Source organism: Oncorhynchus mykiss, chromosome 26 (genome assembly GCF_013265735.2).
Source record: "Oncorhynchus mykiss isolate Arlee chromosome 26, USDA_OmykA_1.1, whole genome shotgun sequence".
Classification (NCBI taxonomy): Eukaryota; Metazoa; Chordata; class Actinopteri; order Salmoniformes; family Salmonidae; genus Oncorhynchus; species Oncorhynchus mykiss.
In genome coordinates this window covers 35,381,257-35,396,940 of record NC_048590.1, presented here as the reverse complement: position 1 = coordinate 35,396,940, position 15,684 = coordinate 35,381,257, and the positions used below count along the sequence as shown (strand labels likewise).

Genomic DNA, 15,684 nt, shown 5'->3' with positions numbered 1-15,684 from the left:
AAACAGAGAAAAAAGTTGTACTTTATAAACAACAATGAAAATAAGAAAGACAATCAATCGGACCTCCCTTGGCTGCGAGGCCTGGTTGCTGGCTATAAGAGCAATGTGGGCTGGATGGCTGTCACTTCCTCCTCTTCCTCTCTGTCAGCCCTGACCCTTGTCAGGCCAGGCCTCCCTAAATAGCACCTGTCTTGTCCCCACTCAGCTGCACTGGACGGCGCACACAACACATGGGCCTCACACATACACGTACGGGACTGGACGACACACCGCCATGCGCTGCACTGAGGGCAAGGGGGCCGTGCTCCTCACTGAGGTCAGGACACCTCTTCACAAGGGGTCAGAGAGCCTTACAACTGGAGGAAAAAGAGATTGGTCACGGTGCTTAAATGGTTCAAGAGATGGAGCTGCTGTTTCAGTCTTTCTGTTCATCATCATAGTCCTATATTTCTTTGGGTGTTATTAGTAAACAGAATCAAATCCTTTTGTTTTTTTCTTTCCTTTTTTGTGTTTATACTACATTCCCCTTAGAGCACTGAGTTCCTCAGAGCTGGCAACGTTATCAGGCGTCTGCTAATACTTAGGTGTTTCTTGCTGGGTTGGTTTTTGTGGTGTGAGGTGGAGGGATATTAGGGTTTGGGTTTGTTCTGTTCTGTCCAGTAGGGGGGTGAGGAGCCCCTCGTGGCTAGTCCCTCTCCTCTCCTAAAGTCTCTCTAGTCCAGGGGCTCCTGTTTTATCCTGATGGGGGTGTTCATGGACATACTCCGCCGGTCCTCACGGCACAGCACGTACTCGCTGAACTGGGAGGAGTCCACCCCGCCGCCGCAGGACGCTGCCACGCTGAAACCCTTCTGGAACAGACGCTCTAGAACCTGCAGGGACAGAGCAACAACAGAGGTTTAATCAATCAAATCTATTCATAAAGCCCTTTGTACATTAGCAGCCACAAAATGCTTTGCAGTAACCCAGCCTAGACCCGAAAGAACAAGTAGAAGCACAGTGGCCAGGAAAAACTCCCAAAGGGTTAACACAGACTTATCAATAATAATGACCTTGTCCACCCACCACCTCCTCATCAATCAAAGCACATTTACTGGTGATGAGTCACGTATTCAGTAGCACATGTCACTAACCCAATCACATAGATGGCTATGTGCCGGAGGGGCGGTCGGACATCATACTGTCTCTAATATTCATGGTGGTGGGTGGTGGTGAAGGATCTGCTGATGATGATATGAGGGCATGAGCTCAAACAGATGGAGGGTGTTGGGTGTGTATTAGAGAGAGTTAGCTAGGTGTTTTTGGAGAGAGCTGGCTTGAATTCAGTATATGGAGAGATAACTAGGGCTCCTAATTGGAGTAATGAGCAGTAGGGGTTGAGGAGTGAGGCTGAGGCCTGTAAGATACTGGGAACTGTGAGGGGCTGTGAGCGGCTGTGAGGAGCTGTGAGGGGCTGTGAGAGGCTGTGAGAGGCAGTGAGGGGCTGTGAGAGGCTGTGAGAGGCTGTGAGAAGCTGTGAGGGGCTGTGAGGAGCTCTAAGGGTCTGTGAGGAGCTGTGAGAAGCTGTGAAGGGCTGTGAGAGGCTGTGAGTGGCTGTGAGGGGCTGTGAGGAGCTGTGAGGAGCTGTGAGGGGCTGTGAGAGGCTGTGAGGAGCTGTGAGGGGCTGTGAGATGCTGTGAGGAGCTGTGAGGGGCTGTGAGAGGCTGTGAGGAGCTGTGAGGGGCTGTGAGATGCTGTGAGGAGCTGTGAGGAGCTGTGATGTGCCTTGAGAGGCTGTGAGGGGCTTTGAGAGGCTGTGAGGAGCTGTGAAGGGCTGTGAGAGGCTGTGAGTGGCTGTTGGGGGCTTTGAGGGGCTGTGAGAGGCTGTGAGAGGCTGTGAGGAGCTGTGAGGGGCTGTGAGAGGCTGTGAGGGGCTGTGAGAGGCTGTGAGGAGCTGTGAGGGGCTGTGAACGGCTGTGAGAGGCTGTGAGGTGCTGTGAGGGGCTGTGAGGAGCTGTGAGGAGCTTTGAGGGGCTGTGAGAGGCTGTGAGGAGCTATGAGGGGCTGTGTGAGACTGTGAGAAGCTGTGAGGGGCTGTGAGGAGCTGTGAGGAGAGGAGCTGTGAGGGGCTGTTAGGGGCTGTGAGGAGCTGTGTGGGGCTGTGAGGAGCTGTGAGGAGTTGTGAGGGGCTGTGAGAGGCTGTGAGGAGCTGTGAGAGGCTGTGAGGGGCTGTTAGGGGCTGTGAGGAGTTGTGAGGGGCTGTGAGGAGCTGTGAGGAGTTGTGAGGGGCTGTGAGAGGCTGTGAGGAGCTGTGAGGAGCTATGATGGGCTGTGAGAGGCTGTGAGGAGCTGTGAGGGGCTGTTAGGGGCTGTGAGGAGCTGTGAGAGGATGTGATGAGCTGTGAGGAGCTGTTAGTGGCTGTGAGGAGCTGTGAGCAGCTGTGATGAGCTGTGAGGAGCTGTGAGGGGCTGTGAGAGGCCCGTGGTGAATGAGGAAGAGGGAGAATATGCCCCTGACAGGATAATGGAGCTGAAGGGAGAAAACTGAGATGTGAGAGGGATGGATGCACGTTAGTTAGGCTCAGATTTTTTTCATCTCCTGTAATCCTTCTGGGTTTTTTAGGAGAGGGAGTATCTCTAAATCCCAATGTGAGGAGTGCTGTGTATTTATATATTTCCCAGTTCCTTTAATGGAGTGTTGCAGCGTATGGAAATGAAAGGTCTCGCTCAGGGCTAGCCTCCCTCGCCTTGTATTGCCAGATACAAAGCCAGAGACGAAGATCACGCAAAATACATGCGTTTCGCCTGTTGCCCCATATAAACACACACTCGCACACACACACATACACATACACACACACACAAGTGAGAGTGGCCTCTCTAATTGCGAGAGTGGTGGCCCCATTGGAGGGCTAAAGCGGGGCAATTAGTTCTGGTGGTTGAGCCACGCAGCCTCCTCAGTCTAGGGGTTAGGATGCCTGCTGAGGAATTCACAGATCACACAGACCGATAGGACTTGTTAAACAGGCCTGCTCAACTATTAATGGCTGGTTTAAACACTCCCCCCTACCACCTTGCCCTGCTTCCCCCCCTGCCCTGATGCAAAAACAAGGCAGAGAGTGCATCCCAAATTACACCATATTCCCTATGTAATGCATTACTTTTGACCAAGGCCAATAGGGTTTTGGTCTAAACTAGTGCACTATATAGGAAATAGGCCAGGGTGCCAATTGGGACACACACTGAGATTAAATGTGGGACAACAACATTTTTCTTCTTTCACCTAACTAACTCCAATAACGATAACTACCCCCTCTCCCTCTCTCTTCTCCTCCCCTCCCCTCCGGAGCTCTGTGACGATGACGGAGTCAGTAATTTGTGGAAAAGAGAGGCGGCATAAGGATGATGGTGAGCTTAAGAGAGGCACTAATTAAGAGACCTGCCGAAGCATCAAACAAACGCTCCCCAAATCCACGACAGACGATGGAGAGGAGTAACGATTATGGAAATGATATTACACTCCCTGCTTTGATCATTGCATCACATTGCATTTTCACCCCATATCTTTTTTTTGATTTAAAAAATAATATTTTTTTACATGTGAGACTCTGTCACGTTAGGCGAAGCGTTCAGTCACAAAGGAGATTAGGGTTGATCAATAAAGATACTCTTAATTAAAACATTTTGATAATGAGGCATTATTACACTGTAAATACTGTAGATTGCATTTAACCTCAAAATGTCATATTGAATTTCAACACATTGATCTTTGATTCAAAATGCCAAATGTACCAATGTTCAAGTGTCTTTAACCCTTCTTGCTGTAAATAAGGTATTGGCTCTTTCACAGAACCCAAAACTTTGCCCAGGAGTTACAGTGGTTTCTGAAAGTTGCATAGTTGCATACAGTTCTTCACTGTAGCAACACTTTCTGTTCCCCTTTTTCTGCCTCTATGTTTGAAGCTCAGAAAGTGAACAAAAGCATTGGCTCACTTCATCCCCTGTGCACCTTCATAAACGTAGCCTACTGTAGCATACTAAACTATTCTCATTGTTGCAGGGTTGACTTGGCTGCAGAGGGATCAGCCACTGTCACACCCCCACCCCCCTGTACAGCATACAGGGACATCACAGCGCTGCCACTCAAACCTGGGGTCGCCATGGGGATGAGCAGGGGATACATATCAAGCTCGCTCCACTAACCACCCAGCATCATAATGGAACAGAACGCAGTAGAGACACAAGAGAAGCCGGTGAGGCAGGAATCAAAGTGGATGAGCCTCATGGCTGGAAACAGAGCGTGATGTAATATTGATGGCCACCGGAGTGCACACACACATCGGAGTGCACACACACACACACACACACACACACACCAGAGTTCACACACAAACACTGGAGTTAACACACACGCAGGAATGCAGGCACATGAATGTGCGTACACACAAACACACACACACACATCTCCAGAGGGGCTAGAGATGCCTGTGCAGCACTCGTCTAAGTCTCCAGATGTCAGGACGTAGGGCGGGCGGTCTCAGTCTCCAGTTGTCAGGACGTAGGGCTGGGGGTCTCAGTCTCCAGTTGTCAGGACATAGGGCTGGGGGTCTCAGTCTCCAGTTGTCAGGATGTAGGGCTGGGAGTCTCAGTCTCCAGTTGTCAGGACATAGGGCTGGGGGTCTCAGTCTCCAGTTGTCAGGATGTAGGGCTGGGAGTCTCAGTCTCCAGTTGTCAGGATGTAGGGCTGGGGGTCTCAGTCTCCAGTTGTCAGGACATAGGGCTGGGGGTCTCAGTCTCCAGTTGTCAGGATGTAGGGCTGGGAGTCTCAGTCTCCAGTTGTCAGGACATAGGGCTGGGGGTCTCAGTCTCCAGTTGTCAGGATGTAGGGCTGGGAGTCTCAGTCTCCAGTTGTCAGGATGTAGGGCTGGGGGTCTCAGTCTCCAGTTGTCAGGACATAGGGCTGGGGGTCTCAGTCTCCAGATGTCAGGACGTAGGGCTGGTGGTCTCAGTCTCCAGTTGTCAGGATGTAGGGCTGGGAGTCTCAGTCTCCAGTTGTCAGGATGTAGGGCTGGGGGTCTCAGTCTCCAGTTGTCAGGATGTAGGGCTGGGAGTCTAAGGCTCCAGTTGTCAGGACGTAGGGCTGGGGGTCTCAGTCTCCAGTTGTCAGGACGTAGGGCTGGGGGTCTCAGTTTCCAGTTATTAGGATGTAGGGCTGGGGGTCTAAGTCTCCAGTTGTCAGGACGTAGGGCTGGGGGTCTCAGTTTCCAGTTGCCAGGACGTAGGACTGGTGGTCTAAGTCTCCAGTTGTCAGGATGTAGGGCTGGGGGTCTCAGTCTCCAGTTGTCAGGATGTAGGTCTGGGTGTCTAAGTCTCCAGTTGTTAGGACGTAGGGCTGGGGGTCTCAGTCTCCAGTTGTCAGGATGTAGGGCGTGGGGGTCTCAGTCTCCAGTTGTTAGGATGTAGAGCTGGGGGTCTCAGTCTCCAGTTGTTAGGATGTAGGGCTGGGGGTCTCAGTCTCCAGTTGTCAGGACGTAGGACTGGGGGACTAACTTTCCAGTTGTTAAGATGTAGGGCGGGGGGATCTCAGTCTCCAGTTGTTAGGATGTAATGCTGGGGGTCTCAGTCTCCAGTTGTTAGGATGTAGGGTGGGGGGGTCTCAGTCTCCAGTTGTTAGGATGTAATGCTGGGGGTCTCAGTCTCCAGTTGTTAGGATGTAGAGCTGGGGGTCTCAGTCTTCAGTTGTCAGGATGTAGGACTGGGGGTCTAAGTCTCCAGTTGAAAGGATGTAATGCTGTGGGTCTAAGTCTCCAGTTGTCAGGACGTAGGGCTGGGGGTCTAAGTCTACAGTTGTCAGGATGTAATGCTGTGGGTCTAAGTCTCCAGTTGTCAGGATGTAGGGCTGGGGGTCTAAGTCTACAGTTGTCAGGATGTAGGGCTGGGGGTCTCAGTCTCCAGTTGTTAGGACGTAGGGCTGGGGGTCTAAGTCTACAGTTGTCAGGATGTAGGGCTGGGGGTCTAAGTCTCCAGTTGTCAGGATGTAGGGCTGGGGGTCTCAGTCTCCAGTTGTTAGGACGTAGGGCTGGGGGTCTAAGTATCCAGTTGTCAGGATGTAGGGCTGGGGGTCTCAGTCTCCAGTTGTTAGGACGTAGGGCTGGGGGTCTAAGTCTACAGTTGTCAGGATGTAGGGCTGGGGGTCTAAGTCTACAGTTGTCAGGATGTAGGGCTGGGGGTCTCAGTTTTCAGTTGTTAGGACGTAGGGCTGGGGGTCTAAGTATCCAGTTGTCAGGATGTAGGGCTGGGGGTCTCAGTCTCCAGTTGTCAGGACGTAGGGCTGGGGGTCTCAGTCTTCAGTTGTCAGGATGTAGGGCTGGGGGTCTAAGTATCCAGTTGTCAGGATGTAGGGCTGGGGGTCTCAGTCCACAGTTGTTAGGACGTAGTGCTGGGTGTCTCAGTCTCCAGTTGTTAGGACGTAGGGCGGGGGGTCTAAGTCTCCAGTTGTCAGGACGTAGGGCTGGGGGTCTAAGTCTCCAGTTGTTAGGATGTAGGGCTGGGGGTCTCAGTCTCAAGTTGTCAGGACGTAGGGCTGGGGGTCTCAGTCTCCAGTTGTTAGGACGTAGTACTGGGGGTCTCAGTCTCCAGTTGTCAGGACGTAGGGCGGGGGGTCTCAGTCTCCAGTTGTCAGGACGTAGGGCTGGGGGTCTAAGTATCCAGTTGTCAGGATGTAGGGCTGGGGGTCTCAGTCTCCAGTTGTTAGGACGTAGTGTGCTGGGTGTCTCAGTCTCCAGTTGTCAGGACGTAGGGCTGGGGGTCTAAGTATCCAGTTGTCAGGATGTAGGGCTGGGGTCTCAGTCTCCAGTTGTCAGGACGTAGGCCTGGGGGTCGCTTTCTCCAGTTGTCAGGACGTAGGGCTGGGGGTCTAAGTATCCAGTTGTCAGGATGTAGGGCTGGGGGTCTCAGTCTCCAGTTGTCAGGACGTAGGGCTGGGGGTCTAAGTATCCAGTTGTCAGGATGTAGGGCTGGGGGTCTAAGTCTACAGTTATCAGGATGTAGGGCTGGGGGTCTCAGTCTCCAGTTGTCAGGATGTAGGGCTGGGGGTCTAAGTATCCAGTTGTCAGGATGTAGGGCTGGGGGTCTCAGTCTCCAGCTGTCAGGATGTAGGGCTGGGGGTCTCAGTCTCCAGTTGTCAGGATGTAGGGCTGGGGGTCTCAGTCTCCAGTTGTCAGGACGTAGGGCTGGGCGTCTAAGTCTCCAGTTGTCAGGATGTAGGGCTGGGGGTCTAAGTCTACAGTTGTCAGGATGTAGGGCTGGGGGTCTAAGTCTACAGTTGTCAGGACGTAGAGCTGGGGGTCTAAGTCTACAGTTGTCAGGATGTAGGGCTGGGGGTCTCAGTCTCCAGTTGTCAGGATGTAGGGCTGGGGGTCTCAGTCTCCAGTTGTCAGGATGTAGGGCTGGTGGTCTCAGTCTCCAGTTGTCAGGACGTAGGGCTAGGGGTCTAAGTATCCAGTTGTCAGGATGTAGGGCTGGGGGTCTCAGTCTCCAGTTGTCAGGACGTAGGGCTGGGGGTCTAAGTCTACAGTTGTCAGGATGTAGGGCTGGGGGTCTCAGTCTACAGTTGTCAGGGTGTAGGGCTGGGGGTCTCAGTCTCCAGTTGTCAGGATGTAGGGCTGGTGGTCTCAGTCTCCAGTTGTCAGGACGTAGGGCTAGGGGTCTAAGTATCCAGTTGTCAGGATGTAGGGCTGGGGGTCTAAGTCTACAGTTGTCAGGATGTAGGGTTGGGGGTCTCAGTCTACAGTTGTCAGGGTGTAGGGCTGGGGGTCTCAGTTTTCAGTTGTTAGGACTTAGGGCTGGGGGTCTCAGTCTCCAGTTGTCAGGATGTAGGGCTGGGGGTCTCAGTCTACAGTTGTCAGGGTGTAGGGCTGGGGGTCTCAGTCTACAGTTGTCAGGACGTAGGGCTGGGGGTCTCAGTCTACAGTTGTCAGGGTGTAGGGCTGGGGGTCTCAGTCTACAGTTGTCAGGGTGTAGGGCTGGGGGTCTCAGTCTACAGTTGTCAGGGTGTAGGGCTGGTGGTCTCAGTCTACAGTTGTCAGGACGTAGGGCTGGGTGTGAGTGACTGGTAGAGCAGACTGAGAGAAATGTGGTGCTGCACGGAGGGAGTCCTACTTTGTTTAACTATACATGGCCATTAAAATGTGACAAGGCGCTCCGCTGTTTCTACCTCATCTTCATTCTCCACTTCATCACAAGCATCAAAAGACCTATTAGAAAGTGGTTGTCTGATCACACTAAAGTGTTCCATTTCTAGGGGGGACAACTGCTGCCTTGTCTCAGAGAAAAGTTCACAATGTAAGTTTGTAGTAAAGCTTTGACACAGGAGGGCCAGAAATAGTGTTGGTAGCTAACTTTATCATGTGCTCTGTGTTTTTTTTCCAGAAGGGTGGCAATGGAGGTGGTGATGGTAGTGGTGGTGGTGATGGTGGTGGTGGTGATGGTGATGGCGGTGGTGATGGCGGTGGTGATGGCGGTGGTGATGGTGCTGGTGATGGAGGTGGTGGTGATGGAGGTGGTGGTGCTGGTGGTGGAGGAAGTGGTGGGGATGGACGTGGTGAGGGTGATAGTGAAGGCGGTGGTGGTGATAAGGGTGGTGGAGGTGGTGGTGGAGGTGGTGGTGAGGGTGGTGGTGAGGGTGATGGAGATGGTGGTAAGGGTGGTGGAGGTGGTGGTGGTGAAGGTGGTGGTGGTGAGGGTGGTGAGGGTGGTGGTGGTGGTAAGGGTGGTGTAGGTGGTGGTGGGGATGATGGAGGTGGTGGTGGTGAGGGTGGTGGTAAGGGTGGTGGAGGTGGTGGTGGTGAGGGTGGTGGTAAGGGTGGTGGAGGTGGTGGTGGTGAGGGTGGTGGTAAGGGTGGTGGAGGTGGTGGTGGTGAGGGTGGTGGTGGTGGTAAGGGTGGTGGTGGGGATGATGGAGTGGGTGGTGGTGGTAGTGTGGGTGATGGAGGTGGTGGTGGTGAGGGTGGTGGTGGTGATTGAGGCAGACTGCAGGTTTGAGCCATGTTCTCCCTGTTACCATCTGACCCAGTATGGATTGATAGGCTGGCTATGTGACATGGCGTGTCAGAAAGAGTGGCTGGGCCATGTAATGTCCCCGGCCCTGGCAGCCCTGGCAGTGAGGGGACAGGAAGGACAGGGGCCGTCTCAGAGTAGTGTTGCTGTCAGGGTGATGAAGGAAGGATTGCGTCTGGCTTGATCACAGTGCTCCATCACTATGATGTACGGAGGTGGGTACCGGCCGGCTCCTGCTTCGGGACAGTGTGTGTGTGTGTGTGTGTGTGTGTGTGTGTGTGTGTGTGTGTGCGTGTGCGTGTGCGTGTGTGTGTGCGTGTGTGTGTGTGTGTGTGTGTGTGTATGTGTGTGTGTGTGTGTGTGTGTGTGTGTGTGTGTGTGTGTGTGTGTATGTGTGTGTGTGTGTGTGTGTGTGTGTGTGTGTGTGTGTGTGTGTGTGTGTGTGTGTGTGTTTGTGTACACCTCTGTGGCTCTTTAGCTAAATGTTTTCCCTCTTAAGCGTCCCAGTCCTTTTTTTCCCATGGCTCTACATCACAGGTGGTTTGCATTATTCCCCTTAAACTCCTTCATGACTGGAGGAATGAATCGTTCACTCACCAAGGTGGGGTTGTTTATAGGTTTTCTCTTAGGTTGGAGTTGGCAAGAACGTTTTCTCAGACAGAATGAGTAAGTAAGCCGCCCAAAATCTTATTGGGGATTAATTATAATGAATGTACCTGCCCTTGTATCGGAAGAAAAATGCTGCGACTAAAGGCATCAGATCACTCTGTATTTAAAACTGAGACTGAAGAATCCAAACCAGGGCAACACGGAAATAAACAAGTTCCCAACACTATTTTCCATCTCTTTCTCAAAACTTTCTCTCTCTTTTTCTCTTCTCTTTCTTTCTCTGTGGGCAGGGTGTGGTTGCATTCCCTTGGGTCGGGGTCTGATCACAGGCACATTGTCTGGCCAGGTAAGATGAGGATTATTCTCATAACCTTCTCATACCTTCACGCAACAATGACACAGGACAGGATGAGGAAGTTGTTTAGAAAAATCTCCCCTTACACCAGAAAACACCTCCTTCTGCTCTCTGTTCCCCTCACCTACAGCAGCTCAATGAGCCTATCTGCCAACCCCTGCAGTGTGCTTGTGTGTGTGTTTGTGTTTGTGTGTGCGCGTGTCTGTGCGCATGCGTGTTTGTCTTAAAGGGGCCAGCCCAGAGAGAGAAAGAGCCCTGCCGCGAACAACACCTCCCCATCCGGGCAAAGGCTATATGTTGAGCCAAAGCCCTCTAGAGCCCCACTGTGTCCCTCATTCACTAACACAAACATCACAAACAGGGAACCCTGAAGAGAAGGCAGGCTTCCGTTTCTACCAGTGCAAAGTCATTCACACGCTGCCTGAGCCCCAAATGACACCCTATTCCCCATATAAGGTGCCATATTCCCCACTATGCAGGGCATATGGTGCCATTTGGGAAGCAGACACTGAATAATGGGGTTGGTTTCACCTCAGCTCCACAGAGAGACAGTGAGTCTGGGGGTTTGTTTCACCTCAGCTTCACAGAGAAACAGTGAGTCTGTGGGTTTGTTTCACCTCAGCTTCACAGAGAGACAGTGAGTCTTTAGGTTTGTTTCACTTCAGCTTCACAGAGAGACAGTGAGTCTGTGGGTTTGTTTCACCTCAGCTCCACAGAGAAACAGTGAGTCTGTGGGTTTGTTTCACCTCAGCTACACAGAGAGAGAGAGAGTCTGTGGGTTGGTTTCACCTCAGCCCCACTGTCTGTGGGAAAGGCCTGATAATGAAACCTAAAATAGGAGGGATCCTTCCCAGTCCATTTGAAACAGATGTATGGCGCACACTGAGACCAGACTCGGCGGTAAACATAGTGGGGAAATGTTGTGTTAGTTGATGCGGCCAATTAATTATATTGCAAGCCATTTAAAAATCTATAAAAGAAGTATAAACCGGTTTAGGCTGTTTGAGAAATTGTAAGTATGGTATTAAAAAATGCAATACGTGTATTTCAATCTCCCCGGGCAGTGTTATATTGGAATCTTTTTAAAAAGAGGAGCTGTGTCTTAAAAAGGAGTCAAACGTAAATTATGCATATCATTTTTTTTCACCCATCTCATTTTTGTGAGAAGAAAACATGGCCGCAGTGCAGGCAGACAGACAGTGGAGAGGAGACAAGACTTTGTCCCGCTGCTCAGGCAGCTAGGCAGCAGCCCCGGAGGTGGTCTCTCACATTGGCAGGAGGACGGTGGAGGTGTCAGAGCAGAACGCCTGCCCGGCGTGTTGGGGGTAGTGTGGGGCATGCTGGGCGCTGGGTGAGGCTCCTCTATGTGTTGATCTGTATGGCTATTGGCAATGAGGTGTTGATGATACCACAGAGCTGTGGTGAGAGGCTGCTCTGCTCCTTAAAGCCTCATTCAAACCTTGGAGAGGGAAGAGTGCTTTCTGAGAGGAAGATTAATATTATTGCTGTGACATACGCCTACAAGTGGCTGAAAAAACGTGTCACTATCTCCGAACATCTTAAACAAATTCACTCTAAATCACATCAGAGTAACTATTATCCCATGTGAGTTATGATGAGGGGTTGTTGCTACAGAACAGTCATCTTGTCTGTGGCTACACGCAGGCTACAAATCATGTCACATGCCTTTACATGGACATTTCAAAGTGGAGTCCTTGTCCTATAGATCACCAGTGATGACAGTCAACAGTCAACTTCACACCTGTAAAACGTGATACACCATTATACCCACTTTAAACCCTGCTCCCTCAAGACTATAGGAAAACAGAAGTCACAGAGGCTCTCTGGGGTTTTCATCACCCGGAAAAAAAACTTCTAGTGATGATTAAAGACAGCTGCCGACATTCATGCACAGACAAAACGTTATCTACCTGGACAGAGTTGAGCCTGCAGTAGCCGTTGAGGGGGAAGCGGATGACGTGCGTGGGGTCCTGGTTCCAGCCGGCGTTCACCGAGTTGCACATGACGTCTCCAGTCTCGGGGAAGATCTCCTCGATGAGCACCTTCTCCCCGCTAAGGGCGATCCTCTCACCTAGGTCAGGCGTCACCCGCACCACCAGGCAGTCACAGGGCTGGGCCGTCCTGCGCTGCTCCCTCTCCTGCTTCCAACGCTCCAGCTCCTTAATCATGGGGGACAGCTGGTAGTACCGAGCCTCCTCGTACAGCAGGTGGAACTCCTGGATGGGACAGGATAGGGAACATGCACAAACACTCAAATCCAAGTAATTTTCATGTCAGACCTCTTTGTCCTTTTCACGCCACTTCGATACGAAGTGATTTTCTTAGCAAGATAGGAGCGCATTTTTGCTAACCCTAACCCTTTCCCTAACCTTAACCTCAGACTCCTAACCTGCTACGTTAATTCTCCTAACCTGCTGTGTAAATTCTCCTAACCTGCAATGGGAAAATCAGTTCTGTATCAAAGTGGCTTTAAAAGAGTGTATTTTATAGTCCCTCATATTAATCTCATGGTATTTCCTGGTTACAAATGATCTCGGTTAGGCCCACATTGAACATTAAAATATCTCAGATTGAAGAATGATTCACTGGTAAACCAGATCAGTCTCCAGTTGTTTACAAGAAAGGCCTGTATTGTTTTTTATTACCATGCTAACCATGGCCATACTGTAGCTGCAATCAGCCAGTCACTCTCTACTCCAACAGTAGCTGTTGGCAGGGCTGAGTAATCCTCTAGCATGTTGTATTGAGCTCTACTCTATAGAGGCCTGTGTCAGTGAGGCGAGGCTCAGCGAGCCCAGGCTGCAGTGATGTGGGATGGGATGGTACATTCCTATGTGCAGACAGTCTAGCTGCAGCAGATTGCCTAGCTGCCTCCCCCCCTGGGCTGTGCTTGCTGGGGGCCATTTGCCCCTGCGCTCTTGCCTCTAATTTCCCACAAGACCAGATGGCACCATCGTTCAACACTACCATAGAAAATACCAGGAAGACTGAGGAAGAAAGGCAAGCTATTGGTAGTTAGCTAACAGAGGGGAGGTGAGGGGAATATATATGGGAGAAGAAGTGAACATGAGGATAATTATAATATAATCCATGGTTGATTTTTTATGCATGCTTTACACAGAGGGGATTTTATGGTAATGTCTAATGTGAATAGTGGCCCGATGTTAAGCTCTGATATCACAATTTTATATTGTGTCAAATGAGTATTGTAAATGTGCTTGCAAAACAATCAGTAATTGATTTAGCAACCAGAAGCTCTAACTGGAAATTATAATCGGGTAAGTTGCTACATTTATGGGTGCTGCATTCCTAAAAATGTTATGTGATGTATTTCCTGTACAAAGGGTAGGTCGAAAATACACAGAGGTTAAGATAACGTCGTCACAAATCTTGGACCTGCGCTCATGCTAACTAGCAGCAGCATTGCTAACTAGCATAGCTGGTCACATTGTTGAAAAGAGCTTTGGGATATTAGAATCTTGTTGTCTTAACAATTGTCATCTTCAACCTAGCACAAAGGGAAACAATATTTCCCATGACATAATGAGTTGTCATACCCTCCATGTATTTGGTCGGTATCAGGACCTTCTAATCATTCTCTTTATGAAAGAATCTGGTTCAAGAGAAAAGTTGATGATCGCAGTGTCATTATGCACTTCTAAAGTAAGTTAGGGTTTGTGTAGAGGAAAGAAAGAGAGTGTGCCTGTTTCAGTCTGACTGCATCATCATTGGCTGTGGGTGTTGGGTGCTGGGGGTGCTGGGGGAACCAAATCTAAAAAGAGTTTTCCCTCGCCTCTCCAGAACACTGCTGGGTACAGAGTATGGTACGGCAATAGCAGCAAACAGCATATTATTAACCCTGTCTGCCTCAGTCAGGATGGAAGGAATAGCCACTTTCAAATCCCCCTGCATGAAAAACCCTAACATGAAAAACCTTCTGCTTCTTTAACCCTCATTCGACCCCCCATCTGAAAACCAGGAATGGCCCAAAACCAACTCTAGCTGAAGCAGGCGGTGACGCAACACATTTTAAGCCGACATTCTAATATTTAATATTACAGAATGTGAAGGGGTGGTTCGGTCACTTTTTTTCTCAGCCTTCTCTAGGCCCTCCTCACTGCGGCTGACAAAATACATAAAGAGACGTTCCCCCTTAGGGGTGCTCTCTGTATCGAAGTGTAGCTCCTCATCCTTCACAGGTCTGAAGCCACGGATGGATGTGTTTTTAACAGGGGTCTGTCTGCGAGGCACTTTAGTCATCTTGAGCCTGAGCCGGGCAGAACAGAAAACAACAGAATAATCCTAACGTAATGCTGAAGTGAGGATGAGAGGGGAGACAGGCCCAACAGCTCTGTCTTGGCTGTATGCTGCCAGCTCTAAGAGACAATCTATCCCACAATCCCGTGTCCAGACAGGCCGGTTGAGCTCCAAAATAATGATCCGACCTGATCACCCACTGGCAAGGCAACATCGCAGGGAAGGACAGAGGGAGAATAGAGGGAGTTGGGAGAGCAAAATAGAGAGATGGGGAGAGAGCGACAGAGAAGGAGCAGACAGAGAGAGATTATCTTGATCCAAAACAGGAACAAAATAGTTTTTACAGGTAATTAAACCAACAAAATTAGAAGTGACCTTCTGCACTGTCATTTGACATGGATATGGAAACACCACTGCACCATATGCAGTGATAATGAATAAGACGATAATGAATGTGAAATGAGTTAGCCTTAATATTATAATAACACTTTGTCTATCACTGTGAGTGACTGAGAAATCTACTGGATCGAACTGAGAAATAAAGAACTTACTCTTCATTGATAATATAATATAATTGTAACATGCAAAAACACACCAGAATGGTTAAGGACCATCACCTAATTTGACTGAGCATTGCTTACACACCTTGTGATTCATTGTAGTCTGAATAATGTCTGAAATATGTCATGTGGAAAGCACATTAAGGGTGAATATTGTATTACATCTACTGATATATGCTGAATATTTGTTACTATACTGCTAAGTAGGCTTTCACATTGATTTAGCTAAACACACAGCATGTTGGCTGCCAGCAGCAGAAGAGATCCAGGCCTGGGGCGACGCCAACACTGATTGTGTTCAAATAAGAACATGCTCAAGTCCTCCTAACCATATTTGCATTTTTTTCAGAGTTCACACAAATTGAAAGGTATGCAGATCAACAGAGAGAGAGAGAGGAGGCTGGATGATGCGAGTGAATTCATGTAATGAGTTGAAACAAGGAGGCCCGATGCTGCATTCGTTTGACTTACAGTCATTGGCTGATTGGACTGTGTAGAATAGGAGTGGATGAGAACAGCTATAGCTTCCATACAGTACACTATACAGATCAAACCAAAACCAAAATGTAATTTGCCAAAAATGTGAAGGAAGCTTTCATGTTCTCACTGTTGTTCAGGTCAGTCCCCATTCAGCCATAATGCTTGGCCCTGAGAGTTAGCCAGGGGGATCTGCCTCTCCTCTACTCCCCTTAGCCAGAGTGATGAACTACTCCAAGCCGACAGGGAAAGACATGGAAGTTTGGGTATAATAGGCTGAACTAAAAGGGATCTGGATGGACAGGAACAGATGGAGCACTGAATATGCTCTCCTTAGACATCATCAACCAGAACTTTACATTTTACTAA

General features: G+C 49.9%; 1 protein-coding gene across 5 annotated transcripts in view; it reads right to left on the bottom strand.

Moving 5' to 3' along the window:
- Positions 1-510: 510 nt before the first annotated feature.
- The window catches only part of LOC110506720 (BTB/POZ domain-containing protein kctd15), a 28,540-nt gene continuing 13,366 nt past the window's right edge, over positions 511-15,684 (bottom strand). For all 5 annotated transcript variants that reach the window (XM_021586537.2, XM_021586539.2, XM_021586536.2 and 2 more), the window contains exons 4-5: positions 11,932-12,237; positions 511-872 (exon numbers count right to left, since the gene is read on the bottom strand). In XM_021586537.2, the coding sequence (XP_021442212.1) occupies positions 714-872; positions 11,932-12,237 (465 nt within the window). In that variant the 3' untranslated portion in view covers positions 511-713. The remainder of the gene's footprint in view (positions 873-11,931; positions 12,238-15,684) is intronic.